This window comes from Cydia strobilella, chromosome 12 (assembly GCF_947568885.1).
Source record: "Cydia strobilella chromosome 12, ilCydStro3.1, whole genome shotgun sequence".
Taxonomy (NCBI): Eukaryota; Metazoa; Arthropoda; class Insecta; order Lepidoptera; family Tortricidae; genus Cydia; species Cydia strobilella.
In genome coordinates this window covers 11,566,009-11,583,760 of record NC_086052.1, presented here as the reverse complement: position 1 = coordinate 11,583,760, position 17,752 = coordinate 11,566,009, and the positions used below count along the sequence as shown (strand labels likewise).

At 36.7% G+C, this 17,752-nt stretch overlaps 1 protein-coding gene across 3 annotated transcripts in view; it reads right to left on the bottom strand.

Moving 5' to 3' along the window:
• Positions 1-128: 128 nt before the first annotated feature.
• The window catches only part of LOC134746119 (integrin alpha-PS1), a 93,778-nt gene continuing 76,154 nt past the window's right edge, over positions 129-17,752 (bottom strand). Inside the window, exons 1-17 of one of the 3 annotated variants that reach the window (XM_063680387.1) lie at positions 15,985-16,002; positions 11,510-11,637; positions 10,565-10,588; positions 8,777-8,894; positions 8,323-8,436; positions 7,790-8,001; positions 6,998-7,223; positions 5,151-5,547; positions 4,653-5,030; positions 3,752-3,947; positions 3,363-3,514; positions 2,747-2,997; positions 2,523-2,625; positions 1,980-2,115; positions 1,443-1,735; positions 877-1,101; positions 129-692 (exon numbers count right to left, since the gene is read on the bottom strand). In XM_063680387.1, the coding sequence (XP_063536457.1) occupies positions 456-692; positions 877-1,101; positions 1,443-1,735; positions 1,980-2,115; positions 2,523-2,625; positions 2,747-2,997; positions 3,363-3,514; positions 3,752-3,947; positions 4,653-5,030; positions 5,151-5,547; positions 6,998-7,223; positions 7,790-8,001; positions 8,323-8,436; positions 8,777-8,894; positions 10,565-10,588; positions 11,510-11,637; positions 15,985-15,986 (3,192 nt within the window). In that variant the 5' untranslated portion in view covers positions 15,987-16,002 and the 3' untranslated portion in view covers positions 129-455. Of the gene's footprint in view, positions 693-876; positions 1,102-1,442; positions 1,736-1,979; positions 2,116-2,522; positions 2,626-2,746; positions 2,998-3,362; positions 3,515-3,751; positions 3,948-4,652; positions 5,031-5,150; positions 5,548-6,997; positions 7,224-7,789; positions 8,002-8,322; positions 8,437-8,776; positions 8,895-10,564; positions 10,589-11,509; positions 11,638-15,984; positions 16,003-17,752 lie in introns of those variants that run through there. The other 2 variants (XM_063680385.1, XM_063680386.1) reach the window with 2 other exon arrangements.

The following is a 17,752-nucleotide window of genomic DNA, read 5'->3' as shown; positions in this document are numbered from 1 at the left end:
CTAGTAAAAGTCTAGTCATAGAAATTAAGTAAATACCTTAATAACTTTTTATAAATATTATCTAAGTAAGGCAAATACGTATTTACAGAAAGTACCCACATAGGTATGTGGTATAGAATAAACAAGCATCTAACAAAAATCATTTATTATTTCAACACTCCCGTTGTAAAATTCATTATTCCCTCGCAGAAAAAATAAGCATTACGAAACAATAAAAAAATATTATATCGAGGATCGTGAAAAACATCAACAAAATATAAAACCATGTTTCTCTTCAAAACATCACATTCACGCATTTTTCCTCTATGAAGACATCACAGTCAAAATATAAATTATAATAAATCACTAGACGGCGCCACACGCGCACCAAACATGATTCTTGTGCTCTACACAATTTATTAAGTCCCATTTTTGAAATGTACTGTTCTATTGGTCGTGGAAAAGTAATAGTTCAGCTATCGTTTGTTATTCCTATCCCGTCCAATGAACGGGCTGGACTCGTGATTGTTTTTCTCTAAGTTGCCCGACAACGTGGGGTCGGGTCTGCTCCTCTTGAAGAAGCCAAGCTTCCACAACGCGAGTATGAGCAGAATTAACACTATTAGTCCTACTATTACTGACACTATTATCACCCACAATGGCACCTGTGACGGTTCACTCATCTTTAAGTCTGGATACGCCACAGTTTCCACCTGTAATGAAAGGAGAAGAAAATGTAACGTTTTTAGAAGGTTATTCAATTAGAAAAGAATAGTATGCTACCTAACAATGGTCCAAATGATGAACGACACTATGTCTCATCGGTCACAAATAACGATTAAAATAGAATACCACCGACTTCGGCGCTCCACAGGACAGAGATCTAAAGGTGCTTACCATCGTCATATCATCATCCTCCTTATTCTGATGAATATTGTAATGAGCCGGGATGAGAATGTAAGCATTGGAGGCGATGTTGACGTGACTGACGCGCGGGTAGTCCTCGACTAGCGTGGCGTTCCACAGGCGCGCCTTGATGGTGATGGTGGTCGCCTGCGCGCGCCCGAGCCGGTATATCACGCACTGGAACTGGATGCACTTTGCAGTCTTCTTCAGACAGTTCTGTGAAAATAAACCTCTATTTACTGTCCGCGCGCCAATTCCGTTCATTCGGAGGTCGAGGAAGTGGGGGAGGGGTGTGCGCCGCGCCCGTACGTACAAGATGACACCAGTCACCATCACTCTGTCATGACGCCCAACATTCCTAACATTCCTCAGCCGCGTGCACGGAAATCGCGCGCGGACAGTAGTTACTTGACGTGTTAAGCATACATCATACAAATAACAGACAATTTGCAAAAAAAATGCTTTGCCATTAGGTGAAAGGATTTGAGAGGATTGTATAAATTACGGAAAGTTTTTTTTAAGATTATCAGATTTTCTAATCTTATTACATCCCTTACCATATTTACTACATTCTTTCGATGTCCATCTTTATCCGTATACGCTTCAGCTTTGATTATATTATCCTCCCGCTTTCTTCTAACTTTGTTCTCTGTAGCGCTCGAGTATTGAATGACGTTCTTGTAACTAGATTCATTGTACTTCTCACTGGAACTGACGCTCAGCTTTCCGCTTGTTCGGAACGGGTCTTCTTCCAAATTCTCCAAAATTGGTTCTGGAGTTCCAGGTCTCTTAGTTAATTTTAGGGGATTAACTTCCGTTTCCGCAATGAAGCATTCACCATTGCTCTGATCTGTAATTTGAATATTTAAATTATAATTCCAAGAATCATTAGTGACTGCACAGCGCAAGAGGTGTATAACAGGGAATACCTTTCGTCAATTATAGTAGAAATCAGGTTTAAGAGCCTGACGCATACATTGTATAACCAAATTAGAAAGGTATATATATACATAGATACTTCAAAACAATTTAATACCTACCTAAGTATTAAAAACAGTGACTAGGTAAATAAGTTATTAGGATAATTCACTTACCGGCTTCTCCGTCGACAGTGGGCACATCTTCCGGGTACAAAAGCCATTTGCCCTGAGCATTCTCAGAAGCCACTTGGTGCGGCCAGGAGATCACTACTTGTAGCGAGGATACGCGCCATGGGCCTTCATTGTAAACCTTTAACATAGCATTTATAATTTATAAGAAATACAAATCAATTAGGACTTTACCACACCACTCTATTTAAAATGCGAGAGCAGGTGCACGAATTATTGTAGAAAAGTTATGTGATTTCGTTAATGACATGGGATATCAATTCATCAAATAATATTTCTCGGATATCACCATATTTGAAGTCGTCTTGTGTAAATTTATGCATGTAATGTCCTAAAGGAGCTCCCTCAATTTGTCATGGATCCCATCTCCAAAATTCCAAAAAAATATTAAAATCCAAACAAGTTGCAGTGGAAAACGATTGGAACCTTACATACGATTATTTGAAAGTTTTTTTGCAAAATATTCAGGCATCAGAATTTCGCAAAGAAGAATCCTGCAAGTTAAGTTCATGTTTAAAGTAAATTTACCTGATACGTGTGGACCACTCGTGTGCCAATGTCATCGAAGTGCTTCATAGCCGATTCACCCTTAACTTCTCCTCCGTAGAAAACTTGTTCGGGTCTTGCAGCACTACAAAAAACAATATTTTTAATCCGTTTACCTATAAACCAATATTTAAATACATTGTAACCGATCTTATTTTGTCTTTGTTAGATTATTCCTAACCCTTAGACCCATAGATATTGCTTACCCTTTTATTAACAATTCAGCATTCTTCACAACTAACGCCTCGACCACTGCCGGTTTCTTGTTAGGGTACAGCTCCTTTGACGTAGAGTTCGTCCACACGGCGAACACCACCGACGGTTCGTTGTCCTCCAGGGCCCTGGCATCGAATCGCATGGTGATGGGGGTGGCAGCGTTTCCCTGGTTCTTGAAAGGGTTTTCCAGCATGCAGGATACCACTGTCTTGTTGACGCTGGTGCAGATAATGTGTTTATCCTGGAATTTAAATACATACTAGGTGTAGTGGACATTTTCTTTTTAGTTATTTAACGTGTAAAATTTTCTAATTAATACGGCAGCAGAAATGACAAAGAGCTGAAACTGCAACAATGTACTGAGACTGACTGAAATATCATTATGTTCGTGCGTTTCCGTGAAAATAGGTACGATGGGAAAGGATTATTCACTACATCTGTACACTTAGATTGGTTGGGAAAAGTACTTCGGCTAAGTCTGCACAATTCCTGACTTATCAAAGTGAATCATTTTGTATTATAAGTGAATTTAACTGACCAGACTTGCTAACTTGCTAATAATTATTCTAATAAAATATAAAATGACAGTAGTGAGACAGTACTTACGCTTATATTGGCCGCGATATAATGTAGACTAGAGTGATGCTGCACAAACAAGTGACTCTCGTAAGCGGACTCTCCGTAGTTATCGACAGTAACGGACAGTTTAATTTCATCTTCCTGACCCAATGTTAAAGTGTATGATTTTCCATCATCAGCTGCAAACAAAAGGTACGATCAAGGATTCTCGAGAATTTTCTGATATTTCGAATTCCGAGAAAGGTACTGGTGTGAGGGATTTTTTATTTAAATTTTTAATGGCTAAAGAGTTACGCCAAAAATACCGTATAAATAACGTTCCTTTTAACATAAGGTATGGTTGAAGACTCGAACCGAACTTGAAAACCAAATCTATATAGAATTAGATCGTATTAGGCGTATATCATCGCTCTTACCCTTCGGAAGTTGCAACACTGGGTCCACAACAAGGTCGCTGATGCACACACCATCCGATCCACAGTCGTTCAAGAAGTTTGCAGTGAATGTAGATGTTGCTGTCGCATTGAGGACAGGATAATCGTCGATGTTGGGCAACACACGTGTCGTCGAGTATTTAGGCACTTCGTGAACTATTTTGTACGTTACTTGAAACTGAAATTAAGTAATACATATGTCACGCAAAATAGGCGCCAGTCGTCGAGTTGCGGAAAATCGCCCATACTACAATACAATACAATGTTTATTTATTTTATTTAAAATACGAGAAAGATTACAAACTATAAATATCAGTACAATGTTGTTTTCATCAAAAATACGAGTCCATAAGAGTCCAACATAAATTAGTGGTTACATGTAATCTCATGTAATATGGAGATCGATTGTTTTATCTAACTTTCATAATTTAATTAAATTTAACTTAAAACACTAATTTAAAAAAAAATGTTGTCAATGTTGTACTACGTTTAGTAGAAAAAACCGGCCAAGTGAGAGTCGGACTCGCGCACGAAGGGTTCCGTTCCGTACCATTACGGAAAATACAGCAAAAAAATCACGTTTATTGTATGGGAGCCCCATTTAAATATTTATATTATTCTGTTTTTAGTATTTGTTGTTATAGCGGCAACAGAAATAAATCATCTGTGAAAATTTCAACTGTCTAGCTATCACGGTTCATGAGATACAGCCTGGTGACAGACAGACAGACAGACGGACGGACAGACCGACAGCGGAGTCTTAGTAATAGGGTCCCGTTTTTACCCTTTGGGTACGGAACCCTAAAAAACCATTTTGTTATTCTGTCCAGTTTTTTGATGACGGAATCAGGCCATGATTTGGAAATGTTAGTAGGTAGCTTACTTTGATGGGTGTTTGAATGTCCCTTGTATTATTTTTCAGATACACCCAATGTTCCCTGCAAACCTCAGTATCTTTCTGCAATTGTATTGTCTTATCGATAATATTACTTTTATCTGAATCGAAGAACACTCTAGAGAACTTCTTTCCACCAGGAAAAGTTTCAGCCTCTATGACATAATTAACATTATGCAGTGAATTTTGAAGTGTGTTGACTAGAGACTTTATAATACAGCACGCTTGGAATTTAAAACAGGTGTAGTTTACTCCATTCATTTCACAAGCCTGTATTGCAGGATCGATGTTGATGATAGTTTTCGATGGCTTTATGGAGGTTTTAATGTCGATGATTGGTCTTGTTCGGAGAAGGGCTACTCCACTCTGTAATATTAAATAATTGCCATAAAAACCTTATATATTTAAAATCAGTACATAAAACCACCAGTAATTGTGTAGTTCTAAAGATTCTATCATATTGTTGATTACAATAAAAAGACTTACTTCTTCATAAGCTCCAACCAGTAAGTCTGGATATCCATTCGCATCTAAATCCACACCACCAGACAGCGAGTAACCGAATGTCTTCATAACACTAGGCAACGACTCTGCAGTAATCATTTGATCTGCTTTAGTATGCAATCCTTTTTTTCTGTCACCAAGGTGAATGTATACCACTCCGTTGCCTTCGTATGGACTTCCAATAGCCACATCTTCGCAACCATCCTTATTCAAATCTCCAGCATTTGCTATCGCTATGCCAAATTGAGATTCTTGTTTACCCGTAACTCTTAGGTTATACTTTTGAGAAAAATGATATTTATCGTTGATGTATAAATAAACAGCACCACCGGTATCTCGTGAAAAGTAGAATGGAGCGCCAATAAGGAGATCAGGTAATCTGAAAACAAAAGAACAATAATTGTATTCGGAATCAATGACCTACGTTGTGAAAGCGTAAAAATAATTTAGGTATTTATAAAGAATCTTTAACTCGCTAAGTTCTGTTGTGATCGGGTCGGATGTTATAACAATAATATTCTTTATTTGCTTAAATAAAGGTACAATGAGATGGTATAGATAACATATTTCTGCACTAAAACATATTTTTTAATACAGCTGCTCAAAAAGTGCTACTTTTCGTGGCTGTTTAGCGTGCGGAAAGTTGGTTTTCGCGAACTAGTGCTTTTTACTTTTCCAATTTTTTAAAATTTATACTTGTTCCAATTCATGACTACTTATTGATGAGTGTTTATATTAGTTTACTTTAAACGTCGTAATCAACATAAAAACCTACTGTTAATGTAAGAATACGAAAAATATGATTATTTCATATTTTATTACTTACCTCTTCATCATTATAAGTATTATAACACGTTTATTTTTTAATGTTGAAAAACCGTTCTTAATAAGTTGTCTGAATGGAACGGAACGCCTGTCAAAGAAGGCGTATTTTCTTACTGCAAGAATGTTTTAAGTTTCCAAAGGCAACATTCGATATTGTTTTTATAAATATACGATACACAAATAATCGTAAATAATTATATTTAGGTAATAATAGTACAATGTTTTAATATTTACAATTTTTTCTGTCTTATAGAACATGCATTTGAAAAAAAAAACTTTCATTGAAGTGGGTTCAATAATAATAACAAAATCTATTCTAGTCGAATAAAAGCCAGAAAAACACCTCTTCATAATGTCAATGTCCATAAATTAAAAAAAAAAAAAAAAAAAAATGTCAATGTCAATGATGTCACAGAATTAATAATATAAAAAGTTTCGAATTCCATTCCTTAATACTTGTTGCTTTTCTTATTTTTTCGCAACTGTATTAAAAAACGTCGTTCGATACACGTGCGGATATGTCATTATTCACTCGTCCCGTTTCGTATCTCGGTACTCGTCAAGTAATGACATACTTTCCGCACTAGCATCGAAATGTACTATTGCTAGTTAACATGCAAATGTACACTTAACCTAAACCTAACTAATATCTGTTGTTTATCTTTACTATATTCTCTGTATTATTTGTTTGAATATCATAGCAATAAATATTGTATTGTACTACGGCAAATTTAGTCTTTCATACGTTTACTTTCATAATTCGATTTATGATTCTACTCTTCTAAATTTGCGCGGGCAATCGGATATAAATAAAATAGTCATTTGCAATTTTCGGTTTCATAAAATTGATCCTCATTCTGCTTTGTTGGCTGTGTTGGCATCAGCCGACGAGACGTCAAAGTTGGATTTAAACTGTTCTCTATTGGGTATAAGAGTAAGCTTTAATACATATGCATGCAATGGTCAATTCATAACGATAAAAGTTAAAAAGAGAGGATATTTACCCATCTCCGTTGACATCGGCCGATGACACCTCATATCCGAAGTTGGACCCAAACTGTTCTCCATCAAGTATAAGGTTTCTTTCTAGGATGTCGATATCCGATGAGCCCCAATCCTGGATGATACGCTTACTAAAGATGACGACCTGGCCGGTGCCGCGGGACCGAGGCGCGCCTGCCGCGTACGACGATGTGTTGCCGAAGAAACTCGCCCCCGCTACTGACATGCCTGGAATATATAAAAATCGTGGTCAAGGCCTGTTCAAGTACCCTAATGGTCAGTTCTTATATCGGTCGTGCGTATAATCAATTTAGTTTTGTCTAATCGAAGCCGGCCGTGGGGTAATGTCGTACAACATGATAACCGTCAAACGTCGTACATATTACGGTACATATGGTGCTACTTTACCGCACTACTGCGATAATTGCCACATTACGTAACTATGTCGAAAATTTAAAGGGCCATGTGTATTGTAAAACGTTGTACTATACCTACATGTGCGAATTTCCTATTTTTCGCGCTTGTATCGTAATGTATTATTATGGTGGTTTTGATACATTGTGTTGCTTCAAACTCAATTGAGATGAAATTAGCATTATTAGTTTATTTTACTCCATTAGGATCTTAAAACAAGGTCCACATTTGTATCACTTTATCGTATCATTCCCACAGCAAATGTCGTTTTGACATTATTTGTTTAAAAGTTCTTATTGAAGTTAATTTGATCAATCAATTCCGATTCGCAAATCAATTTAAATTATTTATATAAAACTGATTTTTAATCAATTCTCTACCTAGATAACTGTATTTCTCAACCGGGCTCTTCCCGTCAACAACCGGCGCCATATACGAGAAGCTGTCGCGTTTGAACAGATCATCGTTCACATCCAGAGTAAAAATGGTTCCTCGCCACGCGTAGGGCCCGGGGCTGCCCAGCAGCAGCGTGTCATCCTTCAGGAGGGAACTGCTCACTCCTACTTGGCAGAGGCCGTATTCTTCGTGTTCCCTGGAAACATGTTGATGAACAAGTTAAAGGTGATAGCTAAAAAGAATTCGTCAGATAAATGAAGCACATATTTTTAGACAATATGGTACGTATGCCTGATTTGTAAAAGAGGTGTAGTCTAGTCTTGTTCTTAGACATTACACCTGACTAAATTATATACCTATAGACCATTAAATTATTTTATTAAATATGATGATATGTACAATATGAGAGTTGAAAAAAGTGACCAACGCAAATCCGGCTTCGGGTATTCCAGTGTCTGAGTCACTTTTTCTGTAGATGTATAGGTAGTACCTAGAGTACGTAATATAACTAATATACCTGGCGGTTGGCTTCCCCAAGCACGGCTCCCACATATCAGCAACCTCGAGATTGTTAGTCAGTGTGTAGCACAGCCCCTGTCCGAACTGCGACTCCCCTGACTTTCGGATATACCTGTAATAGTAATTAGTATATTTCAGTACTTTACATATATATACATAGGACCTGCGGCATCTGGTGGGTATGACTGTGATTTCCTAGGCATTAATCTATTAGCGTTTGTTACTAAGCGTTGGTAGTCTAGCAATTAGGCAATTACCCCAGCTCGTATCAATGAGGTTTTCGGAAGTTGTGTAGGAAATGTCATTCATGTCATCCCTTAGTGAGCTGAAGTAAAAAATCGTCTAGGAACATTATATTATGATCAATCTAAGCATAAAATTAACCTACATATGCTTTCTTTTGTGATTTTAGAACTAATACTTAGGTAAATCAGCTAAGAAATAATATTTACCTATGCGCACAGACGACTGCCTTCATACCGGGCCCCTGACTCGCCACGGAGACGCCGAGCCACTGCCCGTTCTTGATCTCCTCCGAGAGCGGCGGCAACAAGTGCGCTGAGTCCACGTCTAAACATCAACAGATTTCTTTTAGAATACCAAACCGGGCTGTAGCACTAACATATTTAGCAGAAGCAAACAAGTATAATGTTGCCACAAAAACGTTATAGCAGCAACTCAAATCAGAATCACAATGATATGTTATTGATTGCGTCACATAGGCGGACTTTACTAAATTTTGAAAAGCTTTATAGATTAGGACTCATGATGATAATAATTAATATTGATCAAAACTATAAAATCAAGCATGTTATTAAAATTAACCCAAAAACTATTATTCACACTGGTAAAAACTGTTTTCATGTACAAAGACAAGCGCAACTGTATTCGCTTTGGTTTATTAATATAACCAAAATAAAATTGATCTTGATCCCAATTGCAAACTCATTTCATAATATTGGTAAATGCAAAGCATTGCAACCAGGCGTGTATGATGCAGAGAGAGTGACAGCAAAGTAATAAGAATCGTTGCAAATGAGCCAGAAAATCAAAATCCATTGTGCGTCGCACAGAGTATTTGTAATACAATTTGCATGGAACTGTAAACTAAACATGCATAAACTCAAAAACAGATAGGCCTAAGATACGAGTAAGTGGGAAAACGGTGACAGGCGTAGGCTGTACGGCGGTGACGATAATCTGCAAACCTGCAATCAACTCACGTGAAGATACGATTCAAACTTGTGGTCTCGGGTTAATGGACTTAATCGGAAACTACTATGTTAATTTTGAGCTGGTACTGATATATTATCGTTAATTATGGCGATACGTTAATTCACCAGAAGGACACCAATTAAATTGTAATATTAAATGAGTAACTACCTGTTAAACTAAGATGTTATTTAGCCCAGCATTATAGATATAGATACTTTATTTAGTTCTAGCCATCGTGTTAAACGATAGTGTCCATGATACCAGATATATAGTGGTGTTGGTGTTTAATAATTTCATTTATTCATTTTAAAGCGCCGTGGGCTGTTAATTTCTATATTTTGTAATATGTTATTTGTATGAGTAGTTGGTTAAATTTTGATACATTACTGCCAATTACCAGTCACCTTTTTAAAAATGCTTATGTTAAATACTTTCCGTAACGTATGATGTTTTTGTTGTATATCATTATAAATAATTTCTCAACTATTATAAACTACTTTCTACGATCTACAATGTCTAAAGTGCTTAAAAACATGTCTAAATAAATATCACTAAATATATTAAGAAACACATTGATGAATTTTATACTCGTACCCTCGTACTTAACACTTTATTGGCAAACTGAAAATAAATAATATATAAATACATCAGGTGCTTTTGCTTAAGCATGTGGGTGGGTGTTTGCAAGCGGGTCGGTGCGTTTAACGATTAATTACGTTCTGTATTGGAGATTTATTTCGCAAATTGACTTGATGTTTAATTAATGTCAGCATACTGAATCCCAAATACAGAGAGGTGTAAATAAATTATTAATAATTGATTATGTACAAAATATAGTAAATTGATGCAAATAAAGTCCAGACAACCAGTCATTTGGATGCGCATGCGTTGCGAGTTATATGATTAATGGGTTTGATCTGGAATCGTAGCAGACGATTAGTAGAATCAAAAGTATGGTTAGTCGAGATTAGTTCAAGAGCATAATTAATGATTAATAAAGGAGGTTGAGACCACAGCTCACTTACTCTTGTTTACTTTGGCGTGAGCCGCTGTTTGGGGCGCCACCGACAACAGACAACAATTTTATTAGCAGTTCATAATTTAGTGGGTACGTTTCGAGCCGAATAATACCAGCTTCGGCTTCGTCTTATTTCTGACGGCTACGTCTATTTAATGAACTTGAATTACTATTGGCGAGATAAGCTATTTAATGACCTGTCACAGGAATATCGTATAAAAGAAAATACCTGAATCCTTATGTTTTTGGTGGGCTATCGTTAAACACTTTAGAAATATTAATTTACTTCTTCTTATATACCACGTCACTCGCAAACTAGCATACGGCCCGCCTGATGGTAATTGGTCATCGTATCCAAAGGACGCCAGCAACTCCAGAGGTGTTACATGCGCGCTGCCGAATATCTTTTACATATCTTCTAGGGTTAAATGCTATTGTGCCAGTTAAACAAAAAAATGTTTTCGGGTTGGTGTATTGCATTTACTACAACGACGGTGTTCTAAATCTATTTGGTGTTTTAACTATTCTAAGTAACAAATCCTATGATATAACTAATGTGCTTCACTCTACATTTCACTAATTGTGATAGGACCAAATAATGTATTATTTTACTCATCATTGATACATGTTTAATAATTTAGAACTTTAGGTAGTAATTTACTTAGTTATAAAAATTGGACGATCATTTAGAATGCTTGTATGGCTTCGGTTAGATGTTTCTGCGTGATGTGCGTGATGACAGTTTGTCGTGGATAATTAAGTACCTAATTAAAGTAGGTACCAAAAGATGAAGAAAACCCGCACGAATAAATTAAGAAAAATAGAAATGAAAATCTTCGTAGTATGGGTGAGATAACAATTCCAACGCTTATAAATGACTTAAAGAATCTGTGATCTGATCAATTGCATTATACTTATAATTTATACTAGGCGTATTACGGTATGTACTCACTTCGTTTTCCGTCTGTGGGGACTTGTTCGCAGTCGCTCGTCCCCGCTGTGAGTGGACATTTCCACAGGGCTCCGGACCGGTTGGTGTTCGGCTGAAGATTCTGTCCTAGTGGAGCGCCGACCAGTAACCTAAAAAGAAGGAAATAATGATTAAACATAGCACAATAATAATCAAATGTAAGATAGGTAATGAAGTCTGCGCAATTGCTGAATTCAGAGACAGAGAAGATGATATCGTAAGTTGAACATCTTAAGGTGCAGAAGGTTCAGCCAGCAAAGTTTTTGAATAATCGTTTTTGAATAATCGTTAGTAAGCGTTTTATTGAATCACAATACGGTTGCCAAAAATTTAATTAGCAATGTTGACTGTGTACTATCTATCTAAACTGTACCACCTAAAATGTATCTATGTTAAACAAAACTTATTTTGCATCAAGTACCAAGAAAAGTTAATACGTTTTTACTTTGTTTTAAACACCTTAAATATAAATTATTCCTAATTATAGTTAGGGGTGACTATGTACCTATACCTAACTTAGTATAATACGAGTATAAGTCCTCTTAAAACGAGTAACCACTAAAAATTGAACACGTTAATCATCGCGACCTTCAAAATAAACTAAACGTATTCTAATTACAAGCCTACAAGGGCGCGAGGGCAAGTTAGCGAGCCTTATCGGGAAAACAATGGGCAGTCGACTCCTGATGCAAATGCCGACCGGGACTAATTAAGCTATGAGCATGGGGGACGCGGGACTATAATCATCTACGCTAATTTTACTAAACAACCAGGAACCAATAGTTTGATTAAAAAGTTACAGGGGATGAAAGCATGACTACGTTGTTAATAGATTAAAATAGTTTGTTGTTATGGCACCCATTTGCTCGAGTTAATGTGATTAGATTATTATGCATTTATAAGAGTTATATTCGATGCTTACAAGGAAATTAATACTTAACCGAAAATATTTTGATTAAGAGGCTGCATAATAGTCTCAATAGGAAATGAAATGAAATTTAACGTAGGTAAGCTTGCACGATAAAAAAGAATAGGTAAACAAAACATTGATGACTACTTCACACAGTAAATATATACTAATTTTACAGACACTACGCCTTTATCTCTTACAATATAGGCCCGTTACATCGTTATCAGAAAATCTCTTAAAATAATAGCGTAAAATCTAACAGTTGGTGTCCAACGTAGCCGGCAGTGCATTACCGTCATAATGATGTAATGACCCGCTGCAATCATGTCCTCCTCGTTAGTTCACATTGTGAATGGAACGTACATCATTACGAATTCAGCCCCTAACTGATATATCATTCCGGGTAATAAATTTGATTGCCGGTATTATGGTCATTTGACATCATTATTTCGTAGACGATGAATAGTCCTTTGATCTTATCGAAACGGTTTTCCAGGGATGTTTCATACAAAAAGCAACAAGAGCGACGGAGGAAAGGCGGTAGTTACTGAGCATCATACACAGTTAAATTATAGCTTGATAAGTTACAATACTAACGCTGATTACACCGCTATTATTCAGACACGACGATGCGTTTATTACTAAAATATTGTTTATAATTTTTCTCTTTTTTACTGCCTCAGCTCTTTTTTTAAAATATAGATTCAGTGAATGTTACAACATGAAGCATTTCACAAGTTATAACCTAACAGAAGACAAACTTAAGTGATTGGTTAAAAATATATATATCGATATTAAAGAAAGTTCTCGATATACAAGTTTTAATTAACAGCACTCAATAGTCTATTAAACTGTACAATAAAAGAAGTTATTATTTTTAAGTTTAAAACTTTTATAGTTTAATTGACTAAATAATAAGTCTCTCGTGCCGCTAAGGCATCGTTCATCTCGCAACGAATCGATTACGATGCCCCATCAGCTACATTCATTTGATAGCAAATACCCAAAACTTCGAGAGTAGACTTATTGGAAGTTTTGCATTTCATATATACGCTGGTAGCGTGTAAAATACAAGTAACTTAACACATTACACTACACGGGTACTTGGATTAAACTAAATTAGCTGGGACCAGGGGGCCGATTTTTGAATTTCAAGCGCTCGATTTAATCACTCGAAAATCTGTGGAAAACGGCGAAATGCTATTTTCGAATTACGAGCGATAGAAATTGGGAATCTAGTGTCTAATCTAGACCACTCGTTTTGAATTCTATTAGTAGAATTTCAATGCCTTTTAGTAGTAGAGATAGTATTAAAGGGAGAACACAAAATCGAGCAAGCGAAATTAAAAAATCGGCCCCCAGCAGTTGTTTTGAGATTTGACCGTCGATTGTAAGGAACTAAACAATGATGTACATACTAGATTTGGCTGTTTATTTTTTTTAACTTTGTTAATTAAGTGATGTTTTATGGGGCGACATATTCGTTCACTCGAAAAAGCCCTTTAATAAAGATTAAAAAAAAAAAAAAAAACTGGAGATAGATTACTGATATTGTCTCCATACTGTGATACTACCGCATTCGATTTAACATTGGACACAGCGTCCCTACGCCTGAATTACTTACCCTTACGCCATTATATTAACATAAATCATTACATACATTGTCGTTCCAGTCCAGCCGTTTAATAGTCGAAAGCAGTCAAGATAACAGTTTAATTCGTTATACTAACCAACTGAGATGCTGGTTTTAGAGCAAGTTGCAGCTACAGGGAATTGTCTAACATCAACGTTTTATTTAGTAAACGTAATAACGATTACCGGCAGTTTTGCAATCAATCCTTTGTCTTGAACATTTAATAAGTCAGCGTCCAGATTGGATCTCTAGCCAATCTTAAATTGTATTTAGTGATTATTCTTCTATTGTTTCACAATTTCAGTGAGGCAACGCAGACGAGGTACTACTCTCGTGCAATGCGCTAATAAACACCTACACAGTTCAACCACCTCACTATAACCGTAAAGAAAGTAACAAAATACAATTAAGCCTTCATTGTTTTGCTTGCCGTTGCGACATTTCCTTATCTAAACATTTTGTTACCAGCGGGGCGACCATGAGCCCGAGTCCCGAGAAAGCCATGCGCCCTAAATTTGAGTTAAACAAACATGCCGACTGACGCGCTTGCTTTAAAAGCTTTCAAATAGTTCCCTTTCTTCCGCGTGAGCTGCAAAAGGCGTTTAAATTCCGTAACTGCAATCGTTCAAGCCCTTATAACCAATTTACAGCACAAAAGGCTCATTTATGCGCGGTGTTGCGCCCACATGGCCATCGATCGGACCCTCATTGGGGTTACCGTGCACCTACGCTCTCAAGTATTGTATCGGATACAAAAGTCACTAGAAAAATATTACAATCGTTTACACCGCTAACACCACCTTTTTGTAGACAAAATTCGATCCTTCCATTAACCGGTAAAAAGCAAACATCGTCTATCGTCTATAAAAGACCGCTCCTAGTCGCAGTCTCGTATATCGTATCCTTGGACACTCCCAGAAGGTGCATTCAGTCTTAATGGATACGATGTCAATATCATGGCAAATTCAATATATCCCTCCCGCTCCCATACATGATTATGAGCGGAACACGTTGACATTGACACACTCTTTTTTTCAATCTGAATACGCCCACAGGCCCGCAAAGAGCGATAAATTCCCATCAAAACATTATCTATCCTTGACATCGACCGATAGCGGTCCCATATTGCACTACCATTTAGATATCCGTTACAGTAAAAATGCATTTTGTGGGTGGTCATTCTTGATCTAAGCTTCTAAGCATCTATTAGTCTGAAGAGCGATATCTAAAGTAAACAAATCATTGTTTGTTGTCCGCCACAGACCATGACTAATGCTGTCTTTTTTAAATTAGTGTTGTAGATAGATGTAATTTTCTCAAGCTCAAACTTAAATGTGTTATGGCCATTAAATTCGTATTTATACCTAAATTTATAAATGAGTTTAAATGCCAACAATATATTATAATGAGACGCAAAAACATGAATATTGTTGGAATATCAGCTACATGTTCTTTGTAAGAGATTCCGGCCAAAAAACGCATTTAGTTGCTATGGTGCTAACGAGTCAAGGCACACATGTCAAGCTCACTATACTTATTAACCTATCGAATGAGCTGATGCCTTTACTGAATGAGCTGATGCCTTTACTGATACTGGAAAAACGATATGTAAACATACTACATACCTATACGAGGCCTGGACGTTAGTGAGATGACGATAATAATTCATTGCTGGTGTCCTACTTTGTTACCTACGTATAACATGAGTTAAACCTGATTATCCATCTGGTTACTTGGGCTTCATAGTCGCCTCCAACCTCCCCTTATAGCGACCCCTTTCCGCACACTAAGTTTACCTTAAGTTCATATGATGAGTGGTTACACTTTTTCGTAACTACAATGTGTTCTATAATTCTAAATTACTAATATCTTGGGACGAAACCCTTCGTATAATTATGATTAAACTTCACTTACATTAGCCATGAACAATTCCCTCGGATCACTGTTGACACTGAATACTGATATCACAATGAATGTTAGTCACCTCATTATTCTAATAACACCATAAGAAACTCCTTGAATAGATCCTAAAGCAAATATCACTCTTCCCGTAGCTTTGTTCGCACCCCACCTCCTTTTCTTACTGTCGTTTGCGCGTATACCCTCTTTTTACCCTTAAAAATCACAACATTATTTCACTTAAACGTGACAACGAGCGCCATCTACTCCGTGACGTTGGCAGCTATTAGCCGATTCGCGATATTCGCGACAACACATGTGCACATAACATATGTGATAAAATATTTTTTTGAACAGAGTATGGATCTCCTACTTGCAAATAGGACAAGGGGGCTTATTCAAGATGACAATCGTTAAAAGAAAACGCCAATCAAATCCTTAATGTATGGAAATTGTCACGTGACGTTTCGTAGCATCTGTCATCCAGATAATTTTTTCTTTTCATTTCACGTTTGTCGATATACGATTGCCAGATCCTCAGATTTCTGCTGAATCTATCATACAATGTAGGTATTGCTGTTCCACAAGCATCTTATCGTACCTATTTCTTAATTATACACTCCACATTTGCCCGAACTGCCCCATTTGTTACAGTCTACCTGTTAGGCTGTTAGTGACAGTGAAAAATAAGACAAATTTTTTAACACTCAACATCTCATTCAATTTCAGTCCTATTCTATTTAAAAAGAAGCCTTGTGTGTTAACTTCTTTTTAAATTGAATAGGAATGAAATAGAATAAGTTTATGAGTAATCGCACTTAAACTATCGTGAGACATATTTCAAAATATTTAGATGCAGATGATTTCGTGCACGACGCACAACCGCCGCGGACACTCGTGCCTGAGGAAGGATTCCCAAAGAATCCGAAACATGTCGTCAAAAGCGACTAAAAATAATAGAGAGTAAAAACCGTACTCATCTAAATATTTTGAAGTTTATGAGTGTTTTATTTTGACCCGTGTCTTATATTTACCCCACCTGACCCTATCTCATTCACAAATTCGTATTACCTTTTTTGAACCCATAAATAAAATAGCGATACAGTAAATGGACTATTCGATTAAGTCAATTGTATAGATCAAAGTGCAGCGGCCGGCCTTTGCGAGCACGAGCTGATAATAGATTATGACAGAATGAATGAAATACCTCCACGCGTACTACGTGCGTGTATTCAAGAATGACCCTCAATGACGCTTATACGTACATAAGTATGCTAACAGACATCAATATGTACTATGTATTCAAGTTGAAGTAAGTACTAAAATGTTACTTGCAACGATAGCCAACTAGCCGAGTCACCGGTCATCATAAGTAATAATTCGTAAATTTTGATGTTAATAAATCAGCATAATAAAGTCGTCGCTGTTAAAAGTGTAATAAGTAGAGGAACATCACTGTAGAGAAACATATCGTCGAATAAAAAAAAATAAAAAAACAAGTAAAATCGGTGTACCTGCCTACTTATGAGGAAAGGGGACGATGTCCCGTGACCGCTTCTCCATTTTCCTCTCTGGATATTAACCTTTTCAACGCCGTTTGTATTTGGCGTTGGACCTGCGGTGCCGATATATCCGTCATTGGCGTCCAAAAGGTTAACGTTAGGAGAAAATATTCATACGCAATTTCATGTGTATTAGTATTATTAGCTATGCCCCTTGAAAAAGAATCAAATACCTTAAATCTTTGCGTGTACTTCGATATTTTATTATAGCATTTTATTGA